General features: G+C 41.4%; 1 protein-coding gene across 5 annotated transcripts in view; it reads right to left on the bottom strand.

Annotated features, from left to right (window-relative positions):
- The window catches only part of AFG3L2 (AFG3 like matrix AAA peptidase subunit 2), a 44,774-nt gene extending 35,306 nt beyond the window's left edge, over positions 1 to 9,468 (bottom strand). For 2 of the 5 annotated variants that reach the window (XM_021683038.1, XM_021683039.1), the window contains exons 1-5: positions 9,193 to 9,467; positions 4,731 to 4,830; positions 4,060 to 4,135; positions 913 to 1,021; positions 622 to 774 (exon numbers count right to left, since the gene is read on the bottom strand). In XM_021683038.1, the coding sequence (XP_021538713.1) occupies positions 622 to 774; positions 913 to 1,021; positions 4,060 to 4,135; positions 4,731 to 4,830; positions 9,193 to 9,309 (555 nt within the window). In that variant the 5' untranslated portion in view covers positions 9,310 to 9,467. Of the gene's footprint in view, positions 1 to 621; positions 777 to 912; positions 1,022 to 4,036; positions 4,136 to 4,730; positions 4,831 to 9,192 lie in introns of those variants that run through there. The other 3 variants (XM_021683040.1, XM_044920897.1, XM_044920898.1) reach the window with 3 other exon arrangements.
- Positions 9,469 to 15,617: the final 6,149 nt, after the last annotated feature.

The raw sequence follows: 15,617 nt of genomic DNA, 5'->3' as shown, positions 1-15,617 counted from the left end.
CCCATCTGCTCTCACTTTCAACATTTATCACTTATTTACCAATTCCAAGCCCCTGGGAGATTAAGAGCCCTGGAGGCATAAAGGAGCCGGAGAGGGTGGCACACTCCAGCAAGGGGGAAGAGGTGACCAAGAAGCATAGGAAAATGATAAAATGATGAAACTAGATGGAGGATGGCGGGAGCAAGTCAAAAGCTAGGTTCTAGTAGAAGTGAAAGAAAAGGATTTTGCGGTAAATGTGGGGACAGCCGGGCCAAAACAAACAGGGTTCTTGGTTGCAAGTACTTTCTCCAACATTAAAAAAATTCAAGATGAGGGGCGCCTGGGTGGCTCAGTCGTTAAGTGTCTGCCTTCAGCTCAGGTCATGGTCCCAGGGTCCTGGGATCAAGCCCCGCATCGGGGTCCCTGCTCCGTGGGAAGCCTGCTTCTCCCTCTCCCACTCCCCCTGCTTGTGTTCCCTCTCTCGCTGTGTCTCTCTCTGTCAAATAAATAAATAAAATCTTTAAAAAAAAAAAAAATCAACAGGAGAAGCTCGGTAACTAGTTGACTGTTACTTTATTGGTGCAATCTACCGAATTTCACCTTTGGAACCACTATAAACCACCCATCCCGTAAAATACTTACTACTCCTTTGGAAAGATAGTTATTGACAAAGTCCTTCCATGTGATTTCTCTCCCGGAGCTCCTGAACAGGAAGTAAAACATGACTCCACCCCAAAATAGAGCAGTCCAGAGAAAGTACATCCTGAATTCCTTGTCATCCCATGGAAAGTCACCCTGGGCAAAGAAGGAGACAGTCTCTGTCAAGAACGGAATGTCACAGTATGATCTAGGCTATATTGGACACAAATCCCTCCCAACCTCTCCTGGGGCCACCCCAGACCCTCCAAATTAATACACAGCCTGGAATCACACCTTCTGGAATCTGGACCACCAGTGAGAATCATCTTTCTTGCCACCTCGTTTTCCACCGCCACCAACTCCTCCTCCAGAAGGGCGTGGGGTAGCAGCTGGCTTTGAGTCTGTTCATCAACAGAGAGCACACAGAGCAGCACCGCAGAATTTCAACTCTCTCAACAAAGTTCTCATTACTATGGTTTAATAAATGACTTACTACAAAAGCTCTCACAATAACTTGTTAATCTTTTTTCATTAAGATATATCCAGAGCCAACTATTAATAGCTGTGACCTCTTTGTTGTATTATATGCTTAGAAATAAATGTAGGCCGGGCGCCTGGGTGGCTCAGTTGGTTAAGCGACTGCCTTCGGCTCAGGTCATGATCCTGGAGTCCCGGGATCGAGTCCCGCATCGGGCTCCCTGCTCGGCAGGGAGTCTGCTTCTCCCTCTGACCCTCCTCCCTCTCATGCTCTCTGTCGCTCATTCTCTCTGTCTCAAATAAATAAATAAAATCTTTAAAAAAAAAAAAAAAAAAAAAAAAAAAAAAAAGAAATAAATGTAGGCCTTTTATTTCTGGGAATCAGGAATAGGAAACCCTTCAGCGCCCCTTGTCTCAGCTACTCATCAACCAGCAATTCTGGGAATCAGCCTGTGTGTTACAGTGTCGTGACAATACTCAGTATTCAAAGTTTGGATGACTTTGAAGGAAATACTGTTTCACTCTGTTATAACTCACATACACGTCTTTGATGTTACTATAAAATAAGGAGGCAGAGTTTCATCAGGCACACACTAAATGTTAGCTTCGTTATTTGATAGTTACATCGGGTCTTTGTAAGGCAATCCAATCCTGTACAACAAGATTTAAACCAAGTATAAAAGTCACTGAGCACAGAACAGCTATCCTCCTGGGAGACAGAAGCATCAATTTTGTTGTTACTGTGGCTTTAGAACAAGTTTTGACCTTGACTGAGGAATCAGAAGCATATCTAGGATTGGAATCCAGTTTTTCTTCAAATTACCTTGACACCTTGAGATTTTACTTAATCTCTTTGTGCTCTTGACAAGTAGGAACAACAACATGTGAATAAAGCCATCTTCCCTATTTTACAGGGTCGTATCAAAAATGAGAGGGAAGTTCCAGTCTTTGAAAAAAATCAAAACATTATACAAATCCAAAAAAAAGGTCTTCTTGTGAAAGAGCTTATGGCAACTCATCAGTCTGCTATGAGAAAGGAGACTAACAGAGAGTTAGCATTTGAGGGAGCTTGCCAGCACTTTACACACACTATCCCGTGATACCTGCACAATACGCCAACAACCTGGCAAGTATGCTAGTATACTCATTTTACAGATAAAATGGTGTAGCTTAAGAAACTTCGTAAATAACTGGTTGCAGTGTTAAGTGACATTGAGACAGTGACAGAGTTGTGTTTGAGGTGAAGGTAAACGAATTCCTGAATGCCCACTTGAAGGTAAAAAGGAGGTGCTCCCCTTTCCCACTCCCATGAAGTGAATACTGTAACAGTTTCTTCTGTAAGCGAGGCATGATTTTGATAATGGACTACCAAAAAACCAAAACAAAACAAAAAACCCCAACAACCAAAAAATCTTACCCACATAAAATTAGTTTGTAAGAATCTGAAAATTTGTCACTGTTACAGGTTGATATGTGTCCTCCCCCAAATTCGTATGTTGAGTCCTTGCCCACTGTGATCTTATTTGGAAATAGGGTCTTTAGAGAAAAATAATCAAGTTTAAAATGAGGTCATATGGGTAGATCCTAGTCCAATATAATTGGCATTCTTATAAAAAGAGTAAATTTGGACACAGAAATGCACAGAGAGAAGGAGGCAAGGGAGAAGACAGTCACCTGTAAGCGAAGGAGAAAGGTCTGAAACAGAGCCTTCCCTGGTGACCCTCAGAAGAAACCAACCCTGCCAACACACTGATCTTGGACCTCCGGCCTCCAGAATTGTGAGATGCATGTTTGTGCTGCTTAGGACGCCCAGGTGTGGAGCTTTGTTACAGCAGCCCTGGGAAACCAATATGCCATTAACACCCTCCACCCCCCCACTTTTCTCCCCTCTGACAGAATCACAAATACTACTCTAACATCTTCAACTACGGTGAAGCAACCCCTCTACCGTGCAGGATGAGAGACTGCAGCTACCTAGCACGGAGTTCCTGACGTGTTCACCCCACCATGATGCACACAAGGAGCTTCTGCACCCCTGTCTTAGGTGAGGCAGGGTCTGAGAGAGGCGAGCCCTACCTGAAATGAGGCGCAGGGCTGGGAAACAAAGTACAGCGCATTTCTAAAGTTGTTTGACAAGACTCCCTACTACTGGGACAGGACAAAGTAACACATATGCAAAAAGTATGCAACAGGCTGTATTTTAAAAATGGACCTATTACCCTTAATCTGCCCCTAAACCAAGATAAAAAGACGAGCCACCGTGTCCCTGGGAAACCCTGTACAAACTGCCCATGTCTCTAGGCAGGCCACACTAGCGCTTCTCCCTTCTCTTAGCCCCTAGCCTTGCTTTCACTCCCTGCATTCTCTGAGCATGTATTTGTCTCTCCGACTAGATCCAAGTTCATTTAAAAAACAAGGGCTGTATTATAGTTTTCCTTACATTTCCCTAAAAACAAAGATGCCAACTAAAATGTGCCGGGCATTGTGCTAAATGTTATCACACGTGTGAAAGGGGGACAGGAGACTCAGGGCCTACACAGTCCTCCCAGCCACCAAGCTCTAAGAAACCCTATCTGAAACCCTAAGCTAAGACAGGCTCTGAGGAACAATTTGAAAAACACTGCACTATATCAAAATATATGCCAGATAAAAATGCATGTATTAGGTTTCTAAGATTTTTCTTAACGATTCAGATGTGTAAAATACATTGACCAAATTTGGAGTTAAATATGACTGGTCATCTCTAAGGTGAACTTAATTCAATTTGAAAAATGACAAGAAAATATGAACAGAAAAATTAGGTGAAATGAAACACAGGGTCTGTAGAACTTTGCATGTACTTGTAACCTTCCACTTCAGAACTGCCTTAAGAGAACACTTCCTTTGTTCAGCGAAAACGATCGGCAACATCATATACTAGAGGAAAGTAGTAAGTTCAAACACAATCTTTTTAAAAGGTACCTTTTTTTTTCTCCGGTAACTTCTTTAGGTTCACTAGCTTTTTTCCCATTTTTTCCATTAGGAAAGTATTTTTCAAATCCTGTTAGAAAAAGAAAAAAAATACACACCCTCAAACTAAAATTCATTAGGTTTTATGTCTGTATGTTCATTTTTGAAGCTGATACCTCATTAAAACGCTTATGCTCAAAGTATAGCATTTCTTGTGTAGAAGTAATTCAACGCTTAAATAACCAGAGGTGTTAAAGAAAAAAGCCTCATTTGCATGCCAATTTCATTACCTACAAAAGTGTTATAATTGAAGGGGATACATTTTCATCACTGCAATCAGATAGAAGTAGGTAGGGGGTGGTTTACAGGAGACAGAAGTTGAGTCAACCTGAAACAACAGCTATGCATCTATTAGTAAACACCTGCTCCTGGTACATTTTTTATTTTTAAGATTTCATTTATTTGAGAGAGAGTGAGAGAGCACTAGCAGGAGGAGGGGCAGAGAGAGAGGGAGAAGCAGACTCCCCATTGAGCAGGGAGCCCGATGCGGGGCTTGATTCCAGGACCCCAGGACCATGACCTGAGCCCAAGGCAGCTGCTCAACCAACTGAGCCACCCAGGCACGGTGCTCCTGGTACATCTTTAACAAGAATATATAACATTATGATCACACTGAGTGTGCTTACCTTTTGGAGGTCGAGAACAGAATCTTTGATAAGCAGCAATTACATCTGTCAGAAGAGAATTTCTGCTGGTTGTTGCCTGAGTTGTAGCGTATCGATAAAGCTGCAACATGACATATAAATAAAAGCATAAAAATTATATCAAGATAAAACATTTAAGAGGACTTCTTCTCCTAATATCTCAAAGTGAATGACATGTTTCTCCCCTCAACAGGTGGTTACACACTAGCATAGGGGATTCCCCCCTTTAAAAGGGAGGCCTCCAGTTGCCCAGGACGGTGCCACTCTAATCCAGCAACCGAACCAGGAGACATAAATTATGATCCAGAAGACAAGAATACTTCAAAATCCTGCCTAGGTTAGAACTGTGGCCCAATTACTATTCTCCACCAACACATTCACTTTGGCATTGTTTATCAATTTGTAGCATTCAAAAGACAAACTGACACAGAAAATCTGCTCCTTTATGCTGTCTTGGTTTGCAGGGTCTATAAAACTACAAGACTATTCACCTGAAATTACAACAGCACTGCTTGCAAACCTTGCAAACATAATACTAAATTCATCTTAGTTCCAGGATAAGGAAGTTATGGTCCGACATCACTGATAATCCTTAAAAAAAAATCCTTACACTAGTAACATTTGCTAAAGGTATTTGATATATTGTCATTCTGGTGAGAGTGCAGGTTATTCAAGTCCCATTACAGACACATCTCTGCTTTAAGTAACGTATGTTGCTATAAAGTTATTTTTTAAATACAGTCTAGGTAAATTGAAGTATAACATAAACAAACTGAACAAGCTCCCTATTAAATTTTTAGGTTCACAATTAAAAGCAAGGTGCACTGAGGGGATACATCCGAATTTGGCAGTGAAAAACTTCAAGTTATCCTATCCCTTGGCAAAGTGAAAAATCATCACCATTTCTGGGGAGAACAAACTTTTAAATACAGATGAGAATGTTTAAAGAGAAGTTCATCTGTATTAGTATCCACCAGCATTGCCCCATTTATGGTCTGATGAGGAAAAGAGAACATCACAAAACCACATCTGTCAGGATGACTATAATCAAAAGACAATAAAAAGCGCTGGTGAGAATGTGAAGACTGTGGACAAAGCGGAGCCCTGGGGCACTGTTGGCGGGAATGGGAAGCAGTGCAGCCACTTTGAAAAAGTTAAATGCAGAGTTACCATGTGATCCAGTCAGTCCACTCCTACTCAAGGAAATGGAAAACATGTCCACACAAAACGCTGTACATGAATGTTCATAACAGCATTATTCACAAGAGCCAAAAAGTGGAAACAACCCAAACGTCCATCAAGTGATGATGAAGAGATAAATGTGGTATACTCAAACAATGGAATATTACTCAGCCGTAAAAATGAATGAAGCGCTGATACATGCTACCACATGGATAAACCTTAAAAACATTATGCTAAATTAAAGAAACCGGACACAAAAGGCCACGTTATATGATTCCACCATTATGAAATGTCCGAAACAGGCAGATCCAGAGACTGTAGATTAGCAGTTGCCTAGGGCTAGAGGACTGGTTGTAGAGAAATGGGGAGTGACTCTAATTTGATTATAGGCTTCTTTCTGGGGTGATGAAATGTTCTGGACATAGATAGTAGTACGGTTGTATAACCATGTGAATATACTAAAAAGCACTGAATTGTACAATAAAAATGATTAATTTTACGGGATGTGAATAAAAAAGTCAATAAAGGATAAAGCATGAGCTGATTTAACTTCAAATTAATATACAATTCTACACAGCAAAATAGGACAGAAACACTGACACTGATCTTGGTTGACAGCAATGCTGGTCTGACAGAATTTGGAGCTTCTGTTGTGTTAGGCCCTCCCTGACCCCTGGGAACACTTGGCCTATGAAACCACCACTGATAATAAATAAGAATGTATCGTAAGTGAATAAAGCTTTTCCAATACCAAATCCATAAAGGGTACGGATTAAAATGACCTGTTAGTCAAGGTGGATAAGATAACAAGTCACACTGATCCACTGAGCCATCTATCCAGGCCACACACTGGTAAGTGGTGGGGGTCTGGAAGTCCGAACCAATCCCTACCTCTAAGAAACTCAGAAGTGCAAGGGAGAGAGTCCTGAGAACAAACCTATTACAGGATGGTATAATACACAGAGCAATACAAAACGTCTAAGTATATGCAACAGAGGTAGCACAGAGGAAGTGATCACATGTTCAAGGGACCTACGGATGTTTTAAGAAAAGCAACATCTAGGCCTGGGATTTGAAGGACCTCTAGTCACTAGGCAGACGGTGTCAGAACTTTTAATTTTGTTAAAGCTATAAATCTGAATTTTTTGAATGACACATCTCATATTAGGAACTTCAGTTACACATCTGTAACGGGAGAAAACAACTAGTTCCCAGGGATGCCACCATGAGGATCAAATGTAATAATGTATGTAAAAGCACTGTTAAAATCGTACAGTGATACCTAGATTTAAATTACCACTCCCAATTATTCTGAAAGCCACTGGAGAGTAAGGGTTCTTTACATCACCCTATAAAGTAAGTCCTTATGTCACCGTAAAGTATAGAATCGGGCCCAAGATATGTACTCCATAAACATTTATTGACCGATAAACCTCCTTCTATTTTCAAATTGTGTTGACCTGGAATACCTCTAGCAATAATCCTGTAACTGCTTTTAACTCTGAGGTTATTTTCTCTAAGGGCACCATCAATGAAACTTTTCTCTGCTTATCTAGTCCAAACCCACTCAAAGGATAAGATAAAAAGTATCAACTCACAAAATTTAAGTTTAGAGTACCTCATATTAAAGGATTAGCTTTTATGTTTGACAGTATGAGCACTTTTTAGCTGCTTTTTCATCAGTCCTTATTCCTCTGAGCATAAAACCTGAGAATGACATCTCATACCAAAATCTTTTCCCCAGAAAAACTGTGAGAATCATACTTCTGTGTCTGACCTTAACAGCAGCACAAACCTAAAGGCAAATCTTTCAGGTAGCACAGCAATGCCCTAACAGCCCCAGAGAGATCTTCTAAGCAACACCAGGGAATGTGTCACAGACCCTCCAATCAATCAGCTACTGCTATCGGCACAGGAGACTTCCTTATACCTCAGCATCCAAGACTCACAGGACAATAGTGCCACTCAACAGAGAAACGGGGTTCAGGTAAGATTCCTGACATCGTAACTGCAAACTCACAAGGCAGATCCCTATCTGTTTCTTGTCTGAGTCCAATATCCACTAGGGACAAAAGGAGAGGGCAAAGTAAGATGGCAACACGGATGCAATGCAAATGTTAGGCCTAGTGCAGGGCAGTAAGTAAGAAAAAGATGAAGATACTCCAAGATTGGCAAGACTTTCAAAGAAAATCATGAATGCAGGTGCCATTAATATCCCATTTTAAGTGGAGAGGCTGAGATAATTTCCCCAAGGGCATCTGGCTAGTAAGTGACAGATTCCTGTGTTCCATGTTCTTTTGCCCCTATGCCCCTAAGTAAACCAATGCAAGGCTGGTCTCTAAAAAACCGGCAGACAGCAAGAGACCGTGTGGCTGAAAAAGCTGATATGGATTACCCACCCGTTACATGAACCTTTACTTGACAGATTACTGCCGCTGTTCCGTGAGAACACATTATCATCACTTCAGAAAAACGTACTACCGTAGCCCACACGTTGGAGCCCTGTATCTGCTCGTTACCACCAACAGAGAAATAGCCGCCTACTGAAGACAGGCCTTCTTATGCAACAAAAAACACACACTCTACTCTGAGGAGGTGATGTTAATAATCATAGTTAGTATGTATTATCTACTATGTACCAGACCCAGAATGGCAGCAATAGCCCCATTCAACAGATGGAGAAATGGAGGCTCAGAGAGGTTGAGTAGCTTACCTCCAAAACCTGTGCTTTCATTAAATCATGCTCACGTTGCCAACCCTTAAAACACATGCACGACAGCTGCTATTTTCCAGTACCATGAAAGCAGGTGAAAGAAAGGCAACCTATACTGGTGATATGACAGACAAGTTCCTTAACGTTTCTAGGTCTCAGCTGCACTATCTGTATATGTGCTGCCGAAGCGAGCACTCAGCTGCTCTATCTGTAAAATGGGTTCGTCCTTAATGAAGTCAGAGGACCCTCCCAAATGATCTTTTTGAAGCTTCCTGACGCACAAGTATCTGATTCTGTTTTCAAAAATCCAATTTTATACCCAGGGTTTGCCACGCACAGCGTGCTTACGGGATAAATGATTTGAAACGCTGGGGCGACACAGCATTTAACACGCAGCGCACGCGGCCTCACGAACCCGCCCCGGACGCCCGGACAGGCGCCAGGGCGCCCGGGGGCCGGTGACCTTGACACCCTGCTCTCCCGGGCCGGAAGCAGGCCCGAGGGTCGGGCCGGGCCGGGGGCGGAGGACGCTGGGCCCCCGGGACTCACCGTCCGAAGGCAGGAACGGTCGGTGGGGCCCATGCGGCCCCCAGGCACGAGCAGTGGGGGCAGGCCGCGGGGCCAGCAGCCTCCCCGGCCCCAAAGCCGCAGGCAGCGGTGCGCCATGGCCGCCGGCGCCGCCTGCTCGGGCCGGGGACGCTGCGCAGGCGCGGCTCTGCGGCCGGCGGGCGGGCAGGCGGCGACGGACGGCCTCGGGCCGCGGGAGACGGCTCGGAACAGAGTCAACGAACCGCGCTGCGGGTCTCCGACTCACAGGCGAGCTCACGCTCTCGACGCGCGCGTCTTCTTCCGGCCCCACCCCCCGGCGTGCTGACGTCAGCCGTACAGCGGGCGCTTGGGTCGAGGGCCGCTCCTACGGCTCCGAAGCGTCCTCGCTCCACTGGAAGCGGGGTCGAAGGAGGAGGAGCGTGGAGGGCGAGGAACGGCGGTGGGCGGGGCAGAAGGGAAAACGCTGGAGGTGCAGGGTTGGAGGCGGGGCTTAAGGGAAGCGTGCGGGGGGCGGGCGTGAAGATGGGCCTAGAGGGAGGAGCGTGAGGTTGGCGGGCGGGGCAGGAGAGGAGCGCCGGGGCGGAGCTAGAGGCGAGGCCGAAGGGAAGGAGGGCGAGCCGAGGTCGGGCTGGAGGGCGGGGCCAGCCGGGACCTGCTGGGGGGAGAGCCGCAAAGGCTGCTGGGGGCCAAGATAAATGGACCTTTCCCTGTTTGGGTTGGGCACGAGGCCATTTTCTACATTTTAGGCGTTCACCCTCGGTGTGTCACTCGTGAAATATTTTATTGAGCGACTAATCAGTGGCGGCATCGTCCAAGGCTCTGGAGATGCTAAAACACATACCCCAACCTTAGGAGAGCAATGGAAATAATCATGAATCAGTGAGCTAAATGCAATAATAAAAGTGCTGAGACTGTGACATCTAGCTTGGGCCCATCGGGAACCATTTCAAAGAGAAATGATTCTCATATGAACTCAATGGAACTGCACGCTGTTTCGCACACCGTGACTGTGGAGTAGAGAGAGGACTTTGGAGCCAAGTTTTACATCTCGCTCTGTTTTCTAATAGCTTTGCCAGTAGTATGTATGATATAAAAGGTAGCTGATGTTATGGATGGGGAGGAAAAGGAAAGGCAGGAGATGAGCCTGAGGAGGGGTACAAAGGTAGCATCAGAAATTTATTGACATATGCACATATACAGATACGAAAAAACTGGAAGAACAGACACTAAAATGGTAATGAAATTTCTTACCTGTCACAGGGGCAAAATCCAAAATATTGACAACTCACTCTACTGGCAGGCATTCTCAGAAATAACTGGTGGGCACAAGAATGACAGTGTATAGAAGGGAATTTGGCAATGTCTGCCTAAATGTCAAATGCATGCGTTCTTTAACCCGGATATTCCATTTATGGAAATGAACCCTAAAGACGAGCTTGCACACATATAAAATGCTGTGAGCACAAGGGTAATAATTACAGCATTGTTTGTAGTCACAATTATTGGAAATAACTCAAATATTCATCTATAGGGGACTGTTTAAAACAATGGTAAATTCATACCATTATTAAAATTTTTTTATTGAAGTATTATTAACACAGTATCCTGTGAGTTTCAGGTGTACATGATGGTCAATATTTTTATACATTATGAAGTGATCCCCATTAATCTCATTACCATCTATCACCATACAAAGTTATTACAATATTACTGACTATATGATCTATGCAGTACATTATATTTCCATGACTTATTTTATAACTGGAAGTTTGTACCTCTTAATCCCCTTCACCTATTTCACCCACCCCTCAACCCTTCCCTTTCTGGTAACCAACAGTTTGCTTCCTGTACATGAGTCCGTGTCTGTTTTGTTTTGTTTGTTTTCTTCTTTTGATTCCACATATAAGTGAAATCTTCCCTGTCTGCCTTATTTTACTTGGCATAATACCCTCTAAGTCCATCCATGTTGTTGCAAATGGTGAAATTTCATTCTTTCTTATAGCCGAATAATATTCATATACATATATATACCACATCTTTATCCATTCATCTATCAATGGACACTTAATTTGCTTCTATATCTTAGCTATCATAAATAATGCTGCAATGAATATAGGGGTGCATATATCTCTTCTGGTTGGTGTTTTGCTTTCTTTTGATAATACCTAGAAGTAGAATTGCTGGATCATATGGCATTTCCATTTTTTAAAAATTTTTAAAATTTTTATTTTTTTTAAAGATTTTATTTATTCATTTGTCAGAGAGAGAGAGCGCACCCAAGCAGGGGTAGTGGCAGGCAGAGGGAGAAGCAGGCTCCCTGCTGAGCAGGGCTCAATCCCAGGACCGTGGGATTATGACCTGAGCCAAAGGCAGACACTTAGCCGACTAAGCCACGCAGGAGTCCCTCCATTTTTAATTTTTGAGGAACTCCACACCATTTTCCACAGCGGCTGCACCAGTTCACATTCCCACCAACAGTGTACAAGAGTTCCTTTTTCTGCCCATCCTCACCAACACATATTATTTTTTGTTTTTTTGATAATAACCAATCTGACAGGTGTGAGATGACATCTCATTGTGGTTTTGATTTTCGTTTCCCTGACGATTAGCGATATTGAACATCTTTTCATGTGCCTGTTGGCCATCTGTATGTCTTCTTTGAAGAAATGTCTATTTATGTCTTCTGCTCATTTTTAAATCAGGTTATTTGGGCTTTTTAAATATTAAGTTGGGTAAGTTCCTTATATCTTTTGGATATTAACCCCTCATCAGATACATGACTTGCAAATATCTTCTTCCATTGAGTAGATTACCTTTTCATTTTGTTGATGGTTTCCTTCACTGTGCATTTTAGTTTAATGTAATCCCATTTATTTATTTTAGCTTTTGTTGCCCTTTTGCCTAAAGGGACAGGTCCAAAAAGTTATTGCTGAGGCTTATGTCAAAGAGCTTACTGCCTCTGGTTTCTTCTAGGAGTTTCATGGTTTTAGGTCTTACATTCAAGTCTTTAATCCATTTTGAATTTATTTTTGTATATAGTGTAAAATAGTAATCCAATTTCATTCTTTTGCATGTAGCTGTCCAGTTTTCCCACCACCATTTAGTGAAGAGACTGTCTTTTCCCTACTGTATATTCTTGTCTTCTTGAGTTGTTTTTTGGGGGGGGCTCTTTGTTCTATTCCATTGATCTATGTCTGTTTTTGTGCCAGTACCAAGCTGTTTTGATTATTATAGTTTTGTAGTATACTTTGAAATCAGGGATTGTGATACCTACAGCTTTGTTCTGCTTTCTCAAGATTGTTTTGGCTATTTGGGGTCTTTGCGGTTCTATACAAATTTTAGGATTAGTTATTCTTTGTTCAAAATGCTATTGGTATTTTGATGGGGATTACATTGAATCTGTAGATTACTTTGGGTAGTATGGACATTTTTTCTTTTTTTTTATATGTTAACTTCAGTATAGTTAACATGCAGTGTTATATTTGTTTCAGGTGTACAATATAGTGATTAAACACATCCATACATCACCCAGTGCTCATCACAGCAAGTGCACTCCTTAATCCCCATCACCTATTTCATCCATCCCCCCACATAGTATGGACATTTTAACAATATTAATTCTTCTAATCCATGAGCATGAAATATCTTTCCATTTGTGTCATCTTCAGTTTCTTTTGTCAATGTATTATAGTTTTCAGAGTACAGGTGTTTTGTTTCACTTCCTTGGTTAAATTTATTCCTATGTACTTTACTCTTTTTGGTGCAATTTAAAATGAGATTGTTTTCTTAATTTCTCTTTCTGATAGCTCATTATTAGTATATATAAATGCAACCAATTTCTGTATGTTATTTTTGTATCCTGAGACTTTACTGAACTCATTTATTAGTTCTAATAGTTTTTTTGGTGAAGTCTTTAAAGTTTTCTATGTATATATCATGTAATCTCTAAATAGCAGTTTTACTTCTTCCCTTCCAATTTTGTTGCCTTCTATTTTATTTTTTCCCCTAATTGTTGTGGCTAAGACTTCCAATACTATGTTGAATAAAAGCAGTGAGAGCAGTATTCCTGTCTTGTTCTTCATCTTAGAGAAAAAGCTTTTTTAGCTTTTCCCCATTGAGTATGATGTTAGCTGTAGGTTTGTCATCCATGGCCTTTATTACATTGAGATTCATTTCTTCTATACCCACTTTGTTTCTTCCATACCCATTATGTTGAGGTACATTTCTTGTATACCCACTTTATCATAAATTGATGTTTAATTTTGCTGTTTTTCTGCATTCATTGAGATAATCATATGATTTGTATCCTTCATTTTTTTTAATGTGGTATATCACATTGATTGATTTGTACATGTTGAACCACCTTACATCCCTGGAATAAATCCCACTTGATCATGGCGTCTGCTTCTTTTAATGTATTGTTGAATTCAGCGTGCTAATATTTTGTTGAGGATTTTTGCATTTATGTTCATCAGGGATATTGGCCGGTAGTTCTCTTTTTTTGCATGGTGTCTTAGTGTTGGGTATCAGGGTAATGCTGGCCTCATAAAATTGAGTTTAGAAGCCTTGCTTCCTCTTCAATATTTTGGAGTAATTTGAGAAGAATAACTACTAATGCTTTTCTTAACGTTTAGCAGAATTCATCTGAAGCTGTCTGGTCCTGGACTTCTGTTTTTCAGGAGTTTTTAAATTACTGCTTCAATGTCATTACTTGTAATTGTCATTACTATTCAGATTTTTTATTTCTTCATGATTCAGTCTTGGGAGATTGAGTGTTTCTAGGAATTTACCATTTCTTTTTGATTGTCTAATTTGTTGGCATATAATTTTTCATTGTAGTCTCTTATAATTCTTTGTATTTCTGTGGTGTCCATTATAATTTCACCTCTTTCATTTCCAATTTTATTTATTTGGTTCCTCTCTTTTTTTTTTCTTGATAAATCTGGCTAGAGTATTACCAATTTTGTTTATCTTTTCAATGGACCAGGTTTAGTTTCATTGATCTTTTCTATTGTTTTTAAAAATATTTATTTCTGATCTGGGCTTTATTATTTCCTTCCTTCCACTAATTTTGGGCTTTGTTTGTTCTTCTTATAGTTCCTTTAGCTGTAAGCTTAGATTGTTTATTTGGGATTTTTCTTGTTTCCTGTGGTAGGCCTGTATCACTATGAACTTCCCTCTTAGAACTGTTTTTGCTGCATCCCATAGATTTTGGAAAGTTGTGTTTCCGTTTTCATTTGTCTTAAAGTATTTTTTTGGTTTCCTCTTTCATTTATTCATTGACCCATTTGTTGTTCAGTAACATGTTATTTAGTGTTCATGTGTTTGTGGTTTTTCCAGTTTTCTTCTTGTAATTGATTTCTAGTTTCATACCGTTATGGTGGGTAAAAAGATGTTTGATATAGCAGCAATTTTTTTAAGTGAGAGAAACTTCTGCTCCCTTACAAGAAGGAGCAATAGAGCCTGAAACAACTGGTGGGGAGGAAAGCAAAATATATGAAATACAATTTTTAAGACATTGAACATCAGGCAATGAAAGACAGTAATCACTGAGAGATAGGGGACAAACAAGGTGAGCCCTAGGATTACCCCACCTTATTACAGAAGACAGTCTCCAGGCAATGAAGCACAGAGGGGAAACAGGCAGAGCCCAGTGGTCTTTCTGAGTTGAAGATATGGATCTAGGAACCTGGGAAGACCCATAATGAGGAGAAAAACTAAGCAAAGAAAATTAACCCCAAAATGACACAGGTGATAGAATTGGTAGACAAGGACACATAAAAGAGTTATTATAACTATTTTTTTGTTATAATTTTATGTTTCTTGCTACATCTGCAAGAAATAAGAGGAAAGATTGAACATATTAAATAGACACTTGGAGCTCAGAAATATAAAAATTAAATTGAACAGGGGTGCCTGGGTGGCTCATTCATTAAGCGTCTGCCTTCGGCTCAGGTCATAATCCCAGGGTCCTGGGATCGAGCCCCGCATGGGGCTCCCTGCTCCACGGGGAGCCTGCTTCTCCCTCTCCCACTCCCCCTGCTTGTGTTCCCTCTCTCGCTGTGTCTCTCTCTGTCAAATAAATAAATAAAATCTTTAAAAAAAAAAAAAGATCTTAAAATCATCCATAGAAGGAAAACAGGTACAGAGGAACAAATATAAGGATGATAGCTTGTGGGGAACAATAAAAGCCAAGAGACATCAAAGAACAACATGTTGAAGTATGGTTTTTTTTATTGTCAACTGAAAACTCTTTATCTAGTGAAAATATCTTTAAGAAAGGCAAATTGGGGCACCTGAGTAGCTCAGTCGTTAGGCGTCTGCCTTCGGCTCAGGTCATGATCCCAGGGTCCTGGGTTTGAGCTCCGCATCGGGCTCCCTGCTAAGTGAGAAGCCTGCTTCTCCCTCTCCCACTCCCCCTGTTC

Source organism: Neomonachus schauinslandi, chromosome 14 (assembly GCF_002201575.2).
Source record: "Neomonachus schauinslandi chromosome 14, ASM220157v2, whole genome shotgun sequence".
In the NCBI taxonomy this organism is placed as follows: Eukaryota; Metazoa; Chordata; class Mammalia; order Carnivora; family Phocidae; genus Neomonachus; species Neomonachus schauinslandi.
This window is presented reverse-complemented; position numbering and strand designations above follow the sequence as displayed.